The 20064-nt window shown below is 36.3% G+C and overlaps 1 protein-coding gene across 2 annotated transcripts in view; it reads left to right on the plus strand.

Annotated features, from left to right (window-relative positions):
• Positions 1-20064, plus strand: part of LOC149847133 (transportin-1-like) — a 101537-nt gene that overhangs the window by 58261 nt on the left and 23212 nt on the right. For both annotated transcript variants that reach the window (XM_089996841.1, XM_089996840.1), the window contains 5 exons: positions 4310-4393; positions 4674-4781; positions 10335-10436; positions 10520-10582; positions 10670-10744. In XM_089996841.1, coding sequence (XP_089852967.1) covers positions 4310-4393; positions 4674-4781; positions 10335-10436; positions 10520-10582; positions 10670-10744 — 432 coding nt within the window. The remainder of the gene's footprint in view (positions 1-4309; positions 4394-4673; positions 4782-10334; positions 10437-10519; positions 10583-10669; positions 10745-20064) is intronic.

A 20064-nucleotide genomic window follows, 5' to 3' on the forward strand; every position in this document is an offset into this window, starting at 1 on the left:
TTACGTTCAGGCTTTGACATAGCAAACACTAATTCCTCGTTTTTGGTAGAGTTCTTCTAAAGTTTCAACTATAGTGGGAATACCTCTTCTATGAATGAGAGTCAATTTGGTCCCTTTAAATTTGGGTCTAAGCCTATTGACAAATTATTAGAAATGCTCTATTTTGATTTGATTTTCACGGAGTTGTACTTCTTGAGGACAATGCCACATAAGCTCTAAAAGAGCCAATTCATCCCAAAGAAGAAAAAGAGCATTACAGTATTCCCTCTTATTTCTCCTTGGGTCATAATTCTAACTTTTTTTTGCACATTACGTACATGAGCTATGTCTTTTAGACAATACATATCAGATACTTCCATGCATCAATAGCAAAATCAAATTTTGCCGAAGTTGAGCACTTCTTGATGTCGACACTATTGATGAGCCATCCAATGATCTTTGAATAATTCATCCCCCGTTCTTTCTATCTTCTTTCATATTCGACAATGACTTTAGACATTTCTTCTCCTTGAAGCGCTACTTCCTTGCCATTTTTTATTTTGGTAAGCACAAACTTAGGTTTTCTTTCAGTGCCATCAACCAAACCCTATAGACCCTTTTCTCATATTTTGTGTTTTACTATGGATGACCGCATCACATAGTTTGTATCATTGAGTCTCACAGGAATAGATATGACAACTTCTTAATCATGCTCCAATTTTACAAAGAAGAGAGAGAGAGAGAGAGAGAGAGAGAGAGAGAGAGAGAGAGAGAGAGAGAGAGAGAGAGAGAGTACTCTTTGGACACCACGAGCCCATGATCCACACTCTCACGTCTACATGAACAAGATTCTTAACCGATGACTTTGATACCATGTAATGAAACCAACAAAATCTCGAAAGAGTACCACAAAGGCTACAATGCGATACCAATAAATAGTGGTCACTTATGGACCAAAAGAACTCTCACAATGAAAATACACACCAACAACTCACAAAGTAAAAATATAATAGATCTTTCATTAACAAATGCTTAGAAAAGCATTGAGAAATACAATAGGGAAAATCCCTGTTTATAAGCACAACAAAGGGCAAAGGGGGCAGCCCAATTGGCAATTGGACTAGCCCCCTAACGGTCATAAATATGACCGTTGGGACTAGCCTAATGACTAGTTGGGCCAGTCACATGTTACAAACTCAATAAAAAACAAAAACAAAAATAAAACAAAGAAATAACAAATCAGTCCCTAGTGGGCTGACCCCTATTACAAAAAGAAATAACCAAAATACCCCTGATGGGTATTTCAATTTACATACAAATAAATAAATAAATAAATATATTTATTAACGCGCGCACACACACACACACACACACACACATATATATATATATATATATATTGGGTACACTATCTTAACACTCAACGATTATATTTGTATACATTGGGAGCATCCCAATGACTATATGGTGACCCATGTAGCCTATATAAAGAGGCAAATCCTCCCATTTGTTCTGATTGCTTTCCTAAGCATTCTATCTCAATAACTACTTATTTTTTATGTTTTTTTTTGTGTTCTTTTGCATGCGTTCATTAATGTCTCTTGTAATCTTATGTATTTTTCATTGATTGGATTGTGTGTTGTCCTTTTGAGGACTTTGCTTGTGCGCATTTAGGCTCTTTGTAGCCATTGTATGCACTTTGTGCTTGTGTAGTGCCTTAGTGCCTTTGTATTATCCCTTAGTGAATTTATATTTGTGCTTGTGCACATTTTACTTTTGCTTTCCGCTTATTTCATTACATGGTGTCAAAGCCAAAAAAGTTTTTTTGGTATTTTTTCTCTTTTGATCTTTGGAATTTGTGCCTCATGAAGAAATAATGATCGACATATGACTTGGATTCAAGGGAGATCTTGACTCAGTATGTATCTTAAATCTCTTAGTTATTTGTGTTGTCTATCTCATGCATTATGCATGAGAAAAACACCCATTTTTTTATATTTTAAAAAATTATTTGTTATTTCTTAAAACTTTTTTTTAAATCTCCTTTGTTTTTATGAGTGTTTATTAGCAAATGATTGGAATTTTTGAATTCTCTTGGGTATATGGGGTAATTTGTTAAAATCTTTAAAATGTTTTTTCAAAATTATTGTTAGATTTAAATTGCTTTCATATTTGTGCTAATTTATTAAAATGTTTTCATAAGGCTTATATTATCTTGTGAAATAATATTTATGCATGCATGTTCTTTTATAAATCTCATCTAATATGTAAGTATGTGATCTAGTGTTTTTTGAGTTTATGTGTTCTTGACACTTAGATGCTTTATTTGTACACTTCATGGTTATAAATGTCACACCCACTACCACCCAAACCTGGCTTCCTCTTCTTCTGTTGGTGCTGGAGGGAGAGAACACACCCACTACCACCCAAACCTGCCTCTCCTGCTCCTCCTTCACCGGCAGCGGGATACCCCGGCGGTCCAGAACAACTCTCTCTCTCTCTCTCCATGAACTTTCTAATCTTTTTCGCTGCCTGTTTTTCCCTGTATGGAAAATGTTTATTCATTGAAAAATTTTCATGCATTATGATGTGCATTGAATATGCTTTAATTGCATGTTGAATATATATGTTGAGGATATTTAGATTTGTTGCATGTTGGTTGTCTTACGTGTTTTGTATGAATTAAATTAATTTCTCGTTTATTGTAAACTCCTTTGAGTTCTTACATTTGATATACATGTTGTCATGTTTTGCTTAGTATAATTAATGAGTGATATCTTATTTGAAATGTTTACCCAAGCCTTTTGAGGCATTATTGTAAAATTGTTTATATCTTATTGATATTTTATGTCTAATATGTGTTTTTATAAGCATTTTTATTAATGAGAACATTTTATATTTTTTGCTTATGACTCTTAGTGAGTTGTGTATCTTCATTGTGAGAGTGTTCTTGGTCCATAAGTGACCACTTTGCTTTGTATCTCATTGTAGCCTTTAAGACACTCTTGTGTTTCTAATATGTGCTTGTTTTTTGAATTTTAGTAATCAAAATTCTACTATGTTCAGAATTTATAAAAAATATGCTGTTTTTGTAGTTATAATTGTCTAAAAGAATTCTTAAAAATTGATTTCAAAGTATATTGTATTTTCCTTAATGGTTATTGTAGCTCGCTTGAATTGTTACTAATGTTTCTAAAATCTTAAAATTATTGCTTAAGGTGCATATCTGACTCACTTTTAAAAATTGTTTAGTTTATAGTGCCTCTATGTTTTGTTGGGGAACTTAACCATCCTCGCTTCATATATGTATGAATTAATCAGTGTTATTCTTCTTCAAAATATATATTTGTTTTGAAACTATATACGTGTATTTGATATCTAGTTTTTTTAATTATTGGGTTAAAGCGTTTTCGTTTAATAACTATTTGGTTATGATATCTTTTTTTGTGTAGTTCAACCTTTGTTTCGTTTTGTCTTTAGGTTCTTAAAGATTGTATGGGTTGAAAAATAAATTCTATTTTTGATACATCATGAAGATGGAGATAATCGATGAAGGCATTTGGTGAAGATTATCATTGAAGACTTGGATCCTTCCCTTTGTTTCTTTTTGTATTTTCAAACTTTCGGTATATCACACCGTAAGTTTCAGGGGGGGGTGTTAATATGTGTTGATTCATATATATATATTCATATATGACTATGAGTGTATATGTGTATATTATATATTTTTGTAACTGTTTTGTTATTGTAATAGCTTTTGCCCATATGGGGGCATTCTGATCATTTGAGCTTAAGTAATAGGTACTGCTCATTAGGGTCAGTTTTGTCTTTGTACAGTTTTTATGTTTTTTTTGTCTTTTCTGTCTTGTATGAGGGTATATTGGACAAAGTCCAATATAGTCGTTGGGATCTTTCCAACGGCTATATATATAGCCCGACTATATGGTCACCCATGTAGCCTATATAAAGGGGTAAACCCCCCCATTTGTTTTGAATGCTTTCCTAAGCATTCTATCTCTATAAAGACTTATTTTTTATGTTTTTTGTGTTCTTTTGCATGTGTTCATTAATGTCTTTTGTAATCTTATGTATTTTCCATTGATTGGATTGTGTGTTTTTCCTTTGAGGACTTGTGCTTGTGCACATTTAGGCTCCTTGTAGCATTGTATGCACTTTGTGCTTGTTTAGTGCTTTTATATTATCTCTTAGTGGATTTATATTTGTGCTTGTGCACATTGTACTTTTGCTTTCGGCTTATTTCATTACATCCCTGTCATCATTTGACCTGGTATTCTGTTGGCTGCTTACCTTTTCCTTTTGGGTGCTTCAGGCATTAGGTCCTGGTTTTACACAGTTTGCTGAACCTGTTTTTCAGAGGTGTATCTACCTAATCCGGACACAACTACTGGCTAAGGTATATTTTAGTTTTTGCTGCTTATGGTGGAGATAGGTCATCCTTTATATATTACAAGTTCCTCTCTTTATGTGGCATCAGTTATTTGCATATTAGCATCCTTTCTTTATCCCTATTATGGAAGTTAGTTTTAGAAGCAGTTATATGCTGAGTGGTGTCTCGTTTGTTCTCTGATTTTATATAAACATTGAGTCTGTTCTCACTATAAAAGTGGACTGCTTTTCTTGTTTCATATCCTTTTTCTTTACAGTTTTGATTTATAGCTATGCTCTATCTGCAGGTTGATCCTGTCGCAGCTGGAGTTCAATATGATAAAGAATTTATTGTTTGCTCCCTAGATTTGCTTTCAGGGCTTGTGGAGGGTCTTGGTAGTGGAGTTGAGAGTCTGGTATGTCTATATTTACATGTTATATTGTTTGGATGATGCATATTTAATGTCTTATTTTTTAAATATAACATAGATTCTAATTTTCTGTTGCCTTAGCTTAGTTTTGTACATCATGTAATATGGAAGTTTCAATTGTTCCAGGAGACCATGGTTACACACACATTGTGTACATTCATACACACATATACAGACATAAGTTAAACAATTAAAATTAGCAAATTTTAGCTTAACCTTCAAGTACGCGACTGTTTTGCATAAAGGTGCATGTTTGCAGTAAAACACAATCTGGATTGTCTTTTACCATTCCTTTGCTGCTAGAATTACCTGTTAATCAATCGACCTGTCTAGACAAACATTCTATTTCTTCACCTATCTTGAAAAATCTTCTGTTTATTGAGATAGGTCAAACAAATCATGAAGAAAATCTGTGCCAAATGAGTCCAAATGGTAAATAGGTATATCTTGCCAATTGTATTTTGGTTATCTTTTATGCTAATGAATGCGATCTATGAGTTAGAAGCATTGGTTGATTCTAGGGTATGGTGCTAAAATGGTGGTAAAATCTAGCTATAGGGGGTCACATGGTGGATTTCAATAACTACGGAATAAAAGGTATACATGTTTTTAAAAGTTGGGAGGCTACAAGTGATATATTCCTTGAGAACACACTAAGGCTGAGTTAGGAAACTAAATACAGTGATACACCTATTTTTTTGGAAAGCCTAGTTTTTAATGGCTTTCAGAATCATATGCTTGCTCTCTGCTTAAGCCAATAATGTTAATTTGGGAAGATCGATTCTGAATGATGTTTTTTTTATTAGGTCAAAGATGAGGACATTGGGGTGTCACAAAGGGTTGATAAAAAGTACTAGAGCAGGTAAACTCAAAGGGAAAAATAATCTTTATTTTCCCAAAATCTTAAGTTCACATGGATACTCTCTCTAGGTTTTCCCAGAGTTATTGGAAGCCCGTCCCCGAAGTGCGTTTTGGAAGCGCGAAACATGGCGCTTCCGAAACGTGTTGGGAAGTTGCCAAAAAAATTGGGAAGCACACTTCCCCCTCGCTTCCGGTTTGCTTCCTAGGTCACTTCTGATACGATTCCTGGTTCGCCTTTAAGTTGTCCCACGCTTCCTGCTTCCTAAAATTTTGAAAATGCCTCACTTTCCAAGTCGCTTCTCTCCTGCTTCCCCGGGTTTTCCTTTCTTTTTTCTCCTTCCTCCCACCACATTGGTCCCTCTATTATAGGCTAAGCAGAATTAGTCGGTTATTGGTTTTCTCCATAAATATTCTTGGCCTTTTCATTAACCCTCTTGAAACAATCGTGGGGTTAACTTTTGTCTAATTAGGTGAGTGAATGCCAACCTTTGATCACATTACTTGTCTACCCTTAAAAGTACGAACTTGGAAAAAATGATAATATAGGGACATTTTCCAATCGTTTAATGAGGCAGCAATATTTTTTGGAGGAACTAATAAACAGAAAGTTTGGATCGATTTAATGGAGAGACAAGTATAGGAAAAACATTAAAAGGTTTCCTAATCCTATTTTTGAGTTGTTGAACAAGACCCGATCCCAACACCATTTAGGTTGGGTGCAATTCCTATACATGATTGAACGAAGACTTGTGAACATCCTAGACTAGTTAAACTCAAAATGCATATCTAGTTTCAGATGTAAATGGTCATGACCAAACACAAATCTCTTAATTGGAACCAGGTTAGATTTGACTTGGGTCTCTGGATCCATGTTAAACAATATGAACTAGGCCTTCTCTGAGTAGATCATTGAGCATATTAACTTGAACTCACAAATCTCTTGAAGTAATTTGTCTGGCTCTATTTATCATGAGGATCTGTCACGGTCCAAACTGCTACATGCTTGTTTTGTACAACTGAATATGCAGCATCAAGGCAACAGTAAGGATAAGGCCTTGGACTGTGTCTCTAATTTTGTTTGGTCAGAACTTAGTCAGGATCCAACCATCGATATCGTTGCTCACAATTTTCCATACAGATTGTTGTTGCTTCCAGTATCCAAACAATAGTGATATACTGAAGTGAGAAAAGCCCTACATAAGATCTTCTCTATCATTGGAGGTCAGGAAAATGCCAAATACACTAAACTACCAATTCTGCTCTTTGATTATGGACCTATTTCCCAACTAAATCAGGACAAGAAGAATCAGTGACCAATTCTTCATAATGAAATTGTTCCCGAAAGGGTCCCATAAAACAAAATGAAAAAAGAATGCTTTAACAATCCAATTATGAAGGATTGACTAGAATCATTTTAACTTTCCCAATCATTTTAGGCATGTATTTAGTAGCAATTGTTGTTTCCTCTCTGAAATTTCTTGCTGAAAACTTGTTTTATCAAAGTCCTATCACCTGAATCCTCTTTCTCCTGATCCAGTTAACCCACTGTATCATCTCAATTCGGAATAATTGGAAATTTATTGGGGTTCCTTTGCCACATAGTTTCGGCTAGAGCCCTTGTAAGCATTTTGACCTACCTTTTAGGACAATGAAGGCATTGGATAAGAGATGGAGAAGCTGCTAAAAAATTCTAGGAAAGAACATCAGAATATTGTTGGAGAAGATAGGATTATAGCAAGGGCTTATCTGTTGGGTTAAGAAAAGCACTTGTTTAAGAATTTAGCATGAAGGGTATCTTGATAGTTTTCTTAGCAGAACTAACTCATGTTCAAAACTTGACCATGGTTGAGTACATAGTGCTTGGCGGAAGGGAAGTTGTCCTAATGTTCTAAACTATGTCACATAGTGTGGGTGCGGCGCTGCGGCACTTTAAAAAAACTTGGATGCAGGGGTGTGGGAGGGTATATATATGTATGTATAACTTGGGGGGCTCGAGGTACCCCCTAATTTTTTTAATCGGGTGGGTGGGTGCTCGAGGTACCCCCTATTTTTTTTAATGGGGGGGGGGGGGTCGAGGTACCCCTCCTTTCATAGTTTTTTTCTTGGGTCCAAAATGGACTCGGCCAGAGTTGACCGAGTCCATTTTGGACAGATATGACTCTTGGTGCGGTTGACCGCACCCGCATCGATGCTGGTGCGGCACCCTATTGGTTGAATCCCTGTGACATAGGTTCTAAAAGATAGGGGCTTATTTGGCTGTCTATAACATAGGGATGGATATGGGGAAACATTTTCTTTTTGTTTTCTTTTCTCCATCCAGCTGCCCTGTTAGTATGCAAAACTTTGGTATTGTGGTGCACAATGGAAACTTTTCTTCCCTTTTTCTTTTTGTGAATGTGTGTGATGTGCTTTATAGTCAATACACTGCATATTAGTTTGTTGATTGGATAAGACAATGACTTTGTACCTATCTATTTGAGTTTTTCAGATTTGCTAAACGTTTAAATTTTTATGTGTATGCACATATATTATGTAAAATATACAAATTATGTACTCATATGTACATGAATGAATAAATAAATAATTTACATTTATATGACTCGGTTTAGTCATAAGCTGACCCAGCCGAGTCATATGAAAACTCGGCTGACTCGGTCGAGTTAACTTGTGACTTGGCCGACTCTTGTGAAAATCCTGTTCATTCACATTTTTGACAAGGTGACTGGCTGACTTGTGAGTCCACCGAGTCACCAATTCGAGTCAGTGAGTTTTTAAAGGCTTCTTTGAAGTGGTGTTTAGCACCTTATCTTTCACTACTACCTTTCTCAATATTGGAATATATAGAATAAGGTTTAGTATTGAAAACACGGTTAAATTCATGTGTTAAGAAAAAGGTATGTCGCAAAAGTCATGTTATGTTGCCGAAAACTTGGATTACTAAATTGATTTCTTTTTGCAAAATTATTGTTGAATTCTTGATGTTATGATAATATATGTGCAATTATTCTAGTTTTTAAAATGTTATGATGAGAGAGAGAGAGAGAGAGAGAGAGAGAGAGAGAGAGAGAGAGAGAGAGAGAGAGAGAGAGAGAGAGAGAGAGAGAGAGTAATAAAAGGTATAGTAACTAAAGAAAATTCTACTTTATAATTATGTGTGTGTGAGAGAGAGCAATGTTGTAATTATCATATCAAAACCCATATGGGAAAGGCTTGGGATACGAGTGTATCGTACCATATCGTATTTGTACGTAATCTGTAGAGAAAAAAACACTCGAATTTTGCAATAAACAAAAAATCAGAAAAAAATCTAAAATTTTAAAAAAATGTAAAACTTAGAATACAGGAAAAAAATAAATTTAAGAATAAGTACAAAAATTAAAATCAATTGAATAAAAATAAACATAGACTATTGAAATGTCATTAACATAAAATAGAGTTTAGTAATTCGTTACATATAGTCAATAATAGAACATAGAAACATAATTTGCTACATGACTACAAAAGTCAAAAGTCTCAAAATAACAACTCATCATTTGAAGTCCACTGCGTAAACTCTTAAAATTAATAATATAGTAGTTCACTACATAGTTCACTATATGCTTAAAAAACTCAGAAGACTCAAAACAACAGAATTCATTACTCGTCTTCATTATTAAACATTCCGAATTCATAATCGGAGATTACATCTTGTGCAGCTTGTACCTCCTGTTGCTTCTCATATGGTTCATCATCTCCATTTTGTTGTGCCAATGCATGAATGCTTTGTGCACATGTCAGTTCTTGTAATCGTGCTTTCCTTATTCTGTATATCTCATCTAGATTGGCAGATATTATAACATGTACATCATCTGGGGTCTGCACACATGGTCGCACTAGTGTACCAAGTTTTTGAACAATGTGCTGCTTGATGCGATGCAAACCCCCACAAATCAATGAATGCCATAATCTACATTTGAAAACATTACGCTGCTTGAGATCGTCAACAACCTCACAAAACTGTTACGGCGGGCCATTAGCACGTCAAGGCATTGCTAAATCTACTTATCACAAATGCAACTAATTAAAACTCAATAAAATATCATTACATACAAAAGTCAAAAGGTTTACAACTTTACATGACATGTAGAACCAACAAAGGCGATACAAAGTTACAAACAAAAGCTCTCTCTCTCTCTCTCTCTCACACACACACACACACACACATATATATTAAAAACCACCAATGTTAGTGTCCAAGTAAGATAGGTTGAATTCTTGCCAATCTTGATTCAGCAGCTTTCCAAAGGAAAACCAGTGCTTATATCGTGCATCACATTAAATATTAAGGAAGAGTTCATAGTGCTCAATGTCCGCCTGATGTTTGATGTCTTGAAGAACATACTAACTGCAAGCCATTGACATGTTGCTGAGGGTTTTGACCACTACTATTTCAAGCATGTATACTTTTTTTGAAGGTGTTGCCTTGATATGAAGGTTTAAGGTTTTGACCCTTGGCATTAAACTATCATACCAATCCTAACAGATTGATAGTACTTCGTTATCCTTCCTGTCTTACATAAAATGTAATGGATCTTCTAGAATTGTGATTCTGAATGTTTAACTATTCGTGTCTTTGTTATTTAGGCAAAAGAACAATGCTGACTAATAGAAGTTTCGTGCTTGTGTATATTCATGCAGGTTGCACAAAGCAATTTGAGGGATTTGCTCTTACAATGTTGTGCAGATGCTGCTGCTGATATTCGGCAAAGTGCTTTTGCACTTCTTGGTGACCTTGCAAAAGTGTGAAGCTTTTACTTGTTTAGCGTTTCTTCTATTTTTCATTTCTTGCATGCTAGCTAATGTCTATCCTGGCAATGGCTCAGGTTTGCCCAGCTCATCTGCTCCCTCGGCTGTCTGATTTTCTTAATATTGCTTCTAAACAGTTGGTAAGGAATCATTGTTTCGTCTGAACTTGTCTAACCCCACTTTGTTTGGATGAATTGGCTTTAATATCAGTTTTTCGTTTATCACAGAATACTCCTGAGCTCAAGGAGACAGTTTCAGTTGCAAATAATGCTTGCTGGGCTATTGGTGAATTGGCTGTTAAGGTAAGCTCCATTCCTTTTATGCTATGATCCTAATAAATAAATAAATAAATAAATAAATAAATATATTTTGTTATTTTTGCATTTAAATCATTTTGATTTCTTTCTTTATGTGTGGTTAATTTCTTCCATAAATTAATTAGGTGAAATTCAGTTATTGGCATCAAGATTGCTAAAAAAAATTCACTAGTTGCAAGTTGCAACTTTTGTTTTGGTACAGTAAGATGTACCTAAGGAGATTAATGACAGGATAGAGTTTGAGGATGGATCTATATCAAGGCTGCCAGCATAATAGCTCTGTCACACAATGCAGTTGACAGGAACTGATACTTAGAAGTCCCTGTTATCGATAATGGTTATGCCCTGTGTTTCATAGTCGTCTGTATCTCTCAAAGGTAATTTCTCAGTAAGGGTTTTTCTTGGAGATATTTTCACAGTGATTTTTCTCGGAAAATCTTGAAAAATTTTCAGAAGCTTTAAAAATTGGAAAAATATAAATAATAATAAGAAACATAGGAAAATAATATGTTTTTTTATTTTTCTTGCAAAAAATATAAAGAAACAAGTTTTAAAAGTTTGTAAAATACAAAAGAAGCCAAAAAATTAGAAAAGCTGCACTTACAATATATAAAAATAATAATTAAAAAGTTATAAAAATATAGTGATAATATTGCTATATTTTCATTTTGGCAATATTTTGAAAATATTGTGATATTTTTCCAATATCCTAACTGAAAATGCATGATCATATCGTGGTATTTTCAAAATATCAACGATATTAATAACATTAGTTTCAATCTATGTCTGATGGATTCAAATAAGTTTGGTATGGCATGGCAGTTCTCTCTCTATATATATATTATCTCAAGTGCAAACTCTTAAACAACTATTTCTAATCAGTGTAATGGAAAACATCAAATAATTAAAAAAAGATTGTAGGTGAATAAAAAACAAACAATTAGGATCATAGAAGGAAATAGATAAAGTTAATGACACAATGTTGTCTGTGTCCGTGTAATGAAGCAGGCATTATAAAACCATGCCAGATCATTTGAAAGGACTGCAAGCATTATAAAACTATTTCGCAACCGCGACATTCGCCTGCTCGTACAGTATGAATTTTGGGTTGTGCCACAAGGGCGGTCCTAGGTGGGAAAATGCTCCTAATAAAGCCTCTATCTCTACTTCCTCTCGAAGAACTCCCTCCTACTCTTGTTTCTCCTCTTCTTCTTTTTGCGCCCGTGACATTCCTACTAGCACCAGACACACATTTTCCCTTCACTGTAGAACTTCCTACTTCTAATGCTGCACTAGAGGCCGTATGATAAGAAATAAGGACTTCATCTTCGTCCTCCCAGGGCTGCACATACCTCATTTTGCCTTACTCATATCTTTTTCTTATCTTTTTTCTCTCAAACCAGTAAGTAATTTTTGGCATTGCCATTTCACGGCATCCGGTAGAGTGCTTGATGTGCAGGCCGCAACATTTAGATGTGTCCCAACTAAATGATGCTTCAACTAAGAGATACCACCCGAAATAACAGTATGATAATAGTTGTACTTGATTTTCACTCATTATTTGAGTGCCTTGGTGCCATGCTGGATCATTTGATGCCATCTTTCCCAAAAAAAGCTCAATAAGAAGCAAATAATAAGTTTTTTTTACCTTAACCCACTTCTTTGAGTGAAAAAGTTGTGGAAATACACTCTTGATGAAATTATAAAAGCCCTCTCTCTTGCGCACAGATTGGCTCTAGATCGGTCTCACGAGTCCTAGAGTATGTGGATACCTTTGTAATGGTCTATACAAACGAAGGAGTTGGCCCTCAAGGGGTCTTTAAAACCCAAAAATGGAAAAATTACTTTTCGGTGCTTTTTAAGTGTCACACCTACAGGCCCATATCATAATATATGATACGGTACAGGCCCATATCGTACGATACATATGATACACACTCATATCATATCATTTTTCTATATAGTAACAATACGTAGATATGGTACGATACACTACTGGCAACCTTGATCACAACACAACTTTGAGGGTGATGCTAAGTGAACTCCCATATTTGCAAGTAGGCTCTTCAACCATACAATTTTTGAAGTCATAATAGCCATAGCTCGATATACAACTTTTGATGACAATTAATTTTTGTTGCTTACATTTCCATAAGATCAAATAATCACCTAAAAGGACAAAAAACCCAGTAGTTGAGCAACAATTATTATAATCTCTCTCAATCAGAATTAGAATAAATAATTAAATCTAAAGGATAAGAAGATAATAAAAGTCCTTTCAAAATAAATTTTTCAATATATCTAACTATCCTTATCATAGTACTCATATGCACTGTTGTGGGAGAATGTTGGAATTGACTAGTTGTATGAACTACACAAGAGATGTCAGGTCGGGTAATGGATAAATATGTAAGAGCTCCAATCATTTGACGGTGAGGATTGAGGTCATCTAGAGGTGTTCCATCATCGATCTTTATTTTTTCGTTGAACACTTATGGGGTATCAACTATCTTTTCATCAGAAATTCTTGACCTATAAGTAATCTCATTGGCAATCTTAGTTTGAGTTAGCAAATATCCTCGAGGAGAATAGTCAACTCCTATTCTAAAGAAAAGTTTAAGAAGAAAAATTTAAGGAATCCGATCTGTCGTTTTAAAAATTTTCTTTAAGAACACTTTTAATATAGTCAACTCCTTGTTTGACTTCTCTAATGATGATCATGTCATCTACCTAAAGGAGTAAAATAACGTTAGGTTATCTTTTTACTGCAATCATAGCCACATGTGCGAAGCATCATAATCTATTCCATATTTCGAGGAGTAACCCTTAGCCATTAACTTAGCCTTGTTTCTTTCTAATGATTCATCACTCTTGGTCTTCACTTTGTTAACCTGCCTACAACCTATTAGTTTCTTACCTTTCACTAGATATTGAATTTTTCATGTTCTAGATTTCTTAAGGACTTCTAATTCTAGTTTCATAGCATCTATCCACTCAGGGTATTTCTTGTTCTGGTTGTAGGTTAAAGGTTCAAAATAGTTGTGGATTCTAGCTAGGCATGCTCTATACCGAGGGAAAATAACTCAGGACTAAAACCTATGGGGAGGCCTAGATATCTTATCATCACACCTAAGGCTAGGTTGTTCTTCTTCTATTTCAGAATATTTTTCTGAAGACACTAGGTTGAGAAGCATTTGTCCTTCTACCATATTGGAGTAATATGGGTTCAACTTTCTAGTATGGAGTAATATGGGTTCAACATCATTAACTTCACCCTCCTGAACATTGATGTGAGATTCCTCATGAACATCATTCTCACACAATATCATTTTCAATCAAATCAGTGTGACAACATTCATCATTAGAACTTTTAGGCAATAAATCCAACAGAAATGAATACTCAATAGCTTTCTTAGTCACATCATGATCAAAGAAACTTTTCTTTTCAATAAAAGAAACATTTTGTGAAACATAAAGTTTATCATTTTTTGGATCATAACATCTAAACCAAGGTTATCGGAAGCGCCATAGGGCATGGAGAAGCACGCTTCCCTGAAGCGTGTTTTGAAAGCGCGAAACATGGTGCTTTCGAAACGTGCTAGGAAGCGCCAAAAAAATTTGGGAAGCACGCTTCCCCCTCTCTTCTCTTTCATTTTTCTTTTCTCTCTTTCATTTTTCTTTTCCTCGCTTCTTAGGTCGCTTTTGGTTCGCTTCGTAAGTCGCTTCCGAGAGGATTTCTTGTTCGCTTCTAAGTCGTCCCTCACTTCTCGCTTCCTAAAATTTTGAAAGTGCCTTGCTTCCCGAATCGCTTCTCGCTCCTGCTTCCCCGACTGGCAACTCCGATCTAATCCTTTTTTATTTTCAGCCTATGTCACATGGGTGCGGGTGCGGGTGCGGGGATTCGACACTTCCAAAAAGCCCGGGTGCGGGGGTGCGTCAGGGGCAAAAATGTAAAAAAAAAATTATATATATATATATAATTTTGAAGTTTTAACAGTTTAACATTTAACAATAAACATTGTCATAAACTCATAATATGATTCATCATGCATGCAGTATATCAACCTAAATATCAAATTATCAATCAAATAAGTAAAGCAATTACATAAATCGACCTAAATATCAATCAAATAAGTATTGCATAAAAAAACTAAATTACATACCAAAGTATATCCTGATGAAGTAATGGATGCTAATAATTTTCTTCTTCATCATCAAATGCATCATTAGAAGGAATACTGGGCTCAGCTAAATCCATGTTTGTTACGTTGAATTCATGTTCTCCTTCGAAGTCACACTCTTCTGGGTTTACATCCCAAAATTTGGATGTTCCTTGTCTGCATTATAAACCCAATTTGAAAATGATAAATACAATACAAGTATATTTAAATGAAAACTAAGAAATAATCAAATAACTAAGAGAGCAAATTAGTACCTGTATTCATCATTGCTTCGCGAAAGTAATCAAAGATTTGAATGAACATATACTAAATCTTCTGCACGCTTGCTGGTGAGTTTATTTCTCTTCATGTTGTGGATTTGAGAATATGTGCTCCAATTTCTTTCACAACAAGATGAACTAGCAGGTTGCGATAGCAATCTTAATGCAAGACGTTGCAGAAGAGGTGTTTCTGATCCAAATGTTGACCACCATGTGATAGGATCTATATTATCTTCTTCTCTCGCGAATAATGCCGGTGCATATAATCTCGAAGATGAAAATTTTTCAAACTCTTGTGTGACTTGATGTAGAAGATATGCTTCTGGAAAAAGTCTTGTCATACACATATTTCTATGTCTTGATAGCTCTGGATCTAAATTTGGAGGGCCACGACCAATACCACCAGCCCGCCACTTATTTGCATAATATTTTGGATTAAGAGAATGTGTCATGCAATGCAAAGAAGTGTTGCTCTTATCCCATCTTCTGACTAAAATTGAATGAATATGATTAAAAAAATCTGAATCATCCAATGCAGGATTTTTTTCTTCATGCATGAAAACTATAGCTTGTATTTTTTCAATCATATTATCTCACATTTCATAAACTCTGTGAAGCATGGGCTCATCCTTATCAACTTCTCTTAACATTTCCCAAATAGGTTGCATAAATTGAAGGAAGTATACCACTCTGTCCCAAAACTCATCATCAAGAATGAATTTCTTAATTTCTTGAGCCTTCATATCATCATCAACACAATAGAATGTCCAATTTTCATCAGTCACCATGTTAATCAAAGCATTCTTCACTCTTTTAATCCTCTTCATCATCACAATGATGGACGCAAAACGTGTTTCAGCGACCTTCAACAATTTCAAATCAGAATGCCTATTAAATATAGCATTAGCACGATGGTAGTTAACAACAAAATTCCTAATGCTTTTGACATTTCTTTCTAAATCTTCAATCCATGAACATAAAGCATATGCTTGTGAATTTTCTTCTTCTTTGGGTTGCATATGCTCTTTAGGGCTAGATTTAAGCTGTGTGCTACACAGGGAGTCCAAAAAATATGAGGGTACTCACTCTCCAAACTCAACGCTGCACTTTTACAAACCGGAGCGTTGTCTGTAATGATTTGTACCACTTTCTGATCACCCACTTCTTTTATCACTTCTATAAACAATCCCTTCAAATACTCTGCTTTTTTATATTCCCCAGATGCATCAACTGCTTTCAAGAATATTGGGCCATTAAGCGAACACGCAATGAAATTGATTAATGGACGCCTTTGAATATCTGTCAATCCATCAGACACAATGGAAACTCCATTTTGCTCCCATGAATATTTTTTAATTTCTAGCAACCTCTCCACATTTGCCCTCTCTTCTGCAAGAAGTGTGGTTCGTATTTTTTCTGAACTTGGAGGCACATAACCACTCAAATTACAATTTGCCAAGGATGTTACTAAATCCTTCCAATAAGGATTTCTAGCCGCATTAAATGGGAGTGAACCAGAATAAAAATACCTCCCAACTTTTCTATCCAATTCTTCTCTTCCATATATATTGAATGCTGCTTGTATCGTTCCTCTACCTCCTAGATTGACTTTTCTTTTTTTTTTCAGCATCTTCTTGGTGGCTTGCAAATGGCACACTGAGTGCAGAAGAATCGGCCATTGCCTTTCTCTTCTCATATTCTTCTTGTATTTTCTTGTATTGCCTTCGCATTGCCTCATCAACTTTCCTGCAAGCTGAAATGTCATGTCCTGGTATCTTCAACAAATGAGCCTTCACTCTTGTGTAAGACCCAACAAAATCTTTTTCGCAGAGCTTGCATCGAAATCTTTTGTTTCAACCGCCTCCTTCTCCAGTTTTTGCAAGTTTATCTACATGTACCCATAGTGGCCCCACATCATCAATCCCACTGCAACTATCGGCAAAACTAGCAGCAGAACTCACATGTTGGGATGAGGATGACGCAAGTCCTTTCCCTTTTATCCGTCATTTTTATCCTGAAAACACAAAAAAAAAATACATTACAATTTTCAAATCAATTCGAAAATACAGGGAGAAGGGGGGGCTCAGCCCCTCCCCTGCCAACCCAACAAGAGAGCGAGAGCGAGGGGGGCTCGACCCCTCCCCTGTCGACCCAAATAAAAAAACAAACAGATGGGGGAGGGGCTCGGCCCCTCCCCTGTCGACCCAAAGAAAAAAACATATGGGGGAGGGGCTCGGCCCCTCCCCTGTCGACCCAAAAAAAAAAACAGATGGGGGAGGGGCTCGACCCCTCCCCTGTCGACCCAAAGAAAAAAACATATGGGGGAGGGGCTCGGCCCCTCCCCTGTCGACCAAAAGAAAAAAAAAAGATGGGGGAGGGGCCGAGCCCCTCCCCTGTCGACCCAAAAAAGAAAAACATAAAAGGGAGGGGCTCGGCCCCTCCCCTGTTGACCCAATCTTCCCAAAAAAAAGAGGTAGATGGGGGATGGGCTCGGCCCCTCCTGTGTCGAAAAACGAGGGAGCAGGGGAGTCTCAGCCCCTCCCCTGCCGACCCATCAAGAGACCGAGAGGGGGGGGGGGGGGGGTGCTCGGCCCCTCCCCAGCCGACCCAAGAAAGTGAGAGACATACCTGCGAGCCGAGAGGAGGAGTCTGGGAGGCGGAGCTGGGGGCGGCGGCGCTGGGGGCGGCGACGCTGGGGGCGGCGGAACTGGGGCGGCGATGGGAGAGCTCGAGCTCAGGGGGAAAGAGAGGAGAGATTAGGGCAAAAATTTTTTTTTGCCCTAATCCTCCTCCTTTTCATCGGGGGGAATTTTTTTTTTCTCCCAAAAATGTGGACAAAAATGACCCTGGGTGCGTTAACCGCACCCAGGGTCGTGTTGACCGCACCTGGTGCCGCACCCGCACGCTATCCCGCGTCGCGTCGACTCGGGTGCGGCATCTGTTTTGCCGAGTCCCTGTGACATAGTTTTCAGCATATCTAAGAAAAACAGAAGGCTTGGCTTTAGGAGATAGTTTATCATTTTTACTAGTTAAAACAAAACATTTGCACGTAAATACTCTCAATCTTAGATAATCAAGGGAGATATTATAAAGTTTTTCTAAAGGAGACACATTTTGCAATTTGGAAAGGGGATTTTTATTTATAAGATATACAACTATAAGGGCAGCTTTAGCCCAAAATTCTTTTGCTACATTATTTGATTTAAGAAGAGTTTTTTGTTGTTTTAATTATATGTCCATGTTTTATTTATGCTAAACCATTTTGATGAGGTGTATTTGCACATGATCTTTGGTATAAGATTCCATGTCTCCAAATAATTTTTAAATTCATTTGACATATATTCCCTCCCTAACTTCGAACGAGAGATAGAAATGATTGAATCAAATTGATGTTTAATCATTGTGTGAAAAATCTTTAATGTTCCAAAAACTTTTGATTTATGCCTAAGAAAATAAATCCATGTATATCTAGAATAACCATCCAGGAAAATAAGACGATACACATATCCACCTTTAGAGGCAATGGGAGTGAGTGCCCAAACATCCGGGTGCACTAATTCAAGGAATTTTGAGGAAATGAGTTTTTTCTCAAAAGGTAATACTTTTATTTTTCCAAGAATATAATCCGCACATGAGAAATCCTCTTTACAAAACTTTCTCAAATGAGGTACAACAGATAGTTTGGAAATGCTAGGATCTCCTAGCCTTTTGTGCCAAAAAACAATGTCTATATTTTGTACATTACAACAGAAGGTATCCTTGGGATTAATCGACCGATCCATATAGTAAATGACTCATTCTCTATGGCCTTCTAAAATCAGCTTTCCTGACTGGTGATCCTGCATCCAACAATGTTCCAATGAGAAGGTGACATCACAACCATGATCAATTATTTGAGAAATGAATAGCAAATTCAAGTTTAATTTGAGAATGAATCTAATTTTGGGAACAGAAAATTCAAAATTTTCCCAAGATATTCAATTCCTTTAATATCAAGAGATGTTCCATCGACCATGAAAACATAAGACCTACTTGAATTAGTGCAACACTCAATAACAAAAAATTCTTTGGGGTTATGTGAAATGAAACCTCGTAATCTAAAAGCTTAGAGATCTTACTGGGAGGAGAAGATGTAGAGACCACAACACTCGTGAGGGAGGATGAATTCTTGAGGAGTGGTTGTGGAGCTTCCACTAAGTGGGACAAAGTCATGGTTCCATTGGATTTGAAATCTCCTTTGGTTTCATTTTTTCCTCTTAAGAAGACCTAACCGATGCTACTTTCTCGTCCGTCCTTCTTAACTTTGATGTGTCCCGGTTCTTCACAATTGTGGTAAACAACCTCCTTCTCCCTCCCATCTCCTTCAACATGTGGCTTCCCAAAATATGGCTTGTTAAAGTGTGGAGGTTTGTATGTGTTGGTATTAACATCGGGTCTAGATACTGTAAAAGTATCTTCAACAAGATACTATAGTCGATGGAACGATATAAATGTGTGAACATACACACACCAAGAACACTTGGAACACTGGTGCACAAAAAGCACAAAATACGAAATCACAAATATGCAAATGCACTCATAAGTTTCATAAACAATAAAAAGGTTGGGCAATAAACCCCAACACCCTTGAGAGAAATACAAGAGGGAGTGCCCATCTTTATAGGGCTTGAGGAGACCTTGGAGGGGGGCTCCACATAGTCGTTGGAGCCCCTTCAACGGTCACAAATGTAACCGTTGGAGGGGTCCAACGACTAGTGTGTTGGGCCCCTCCCAAGGGAGTACAATGCATTAAATTAAAAGAAAAAGAAATAAAGAAAAAGAAAAAGAAAAAGGGAAAATACAAAAACATATTCTCGAAAAAGAA

Source organism: Nuphar pumila, chromosome 2 (genome assembly GCF_984573655.1).
Source record: "Nuphar pumila chromosome 2, dmNupPumi1.hap1.1, whole genome shotgun sequence".
NCBI lineage: Eukaryota > Viridiplantae > Streptophyta > Magnoliopsida > Nymphaeales > Nymphaeaceae > Nuphar > Nuphar pumila.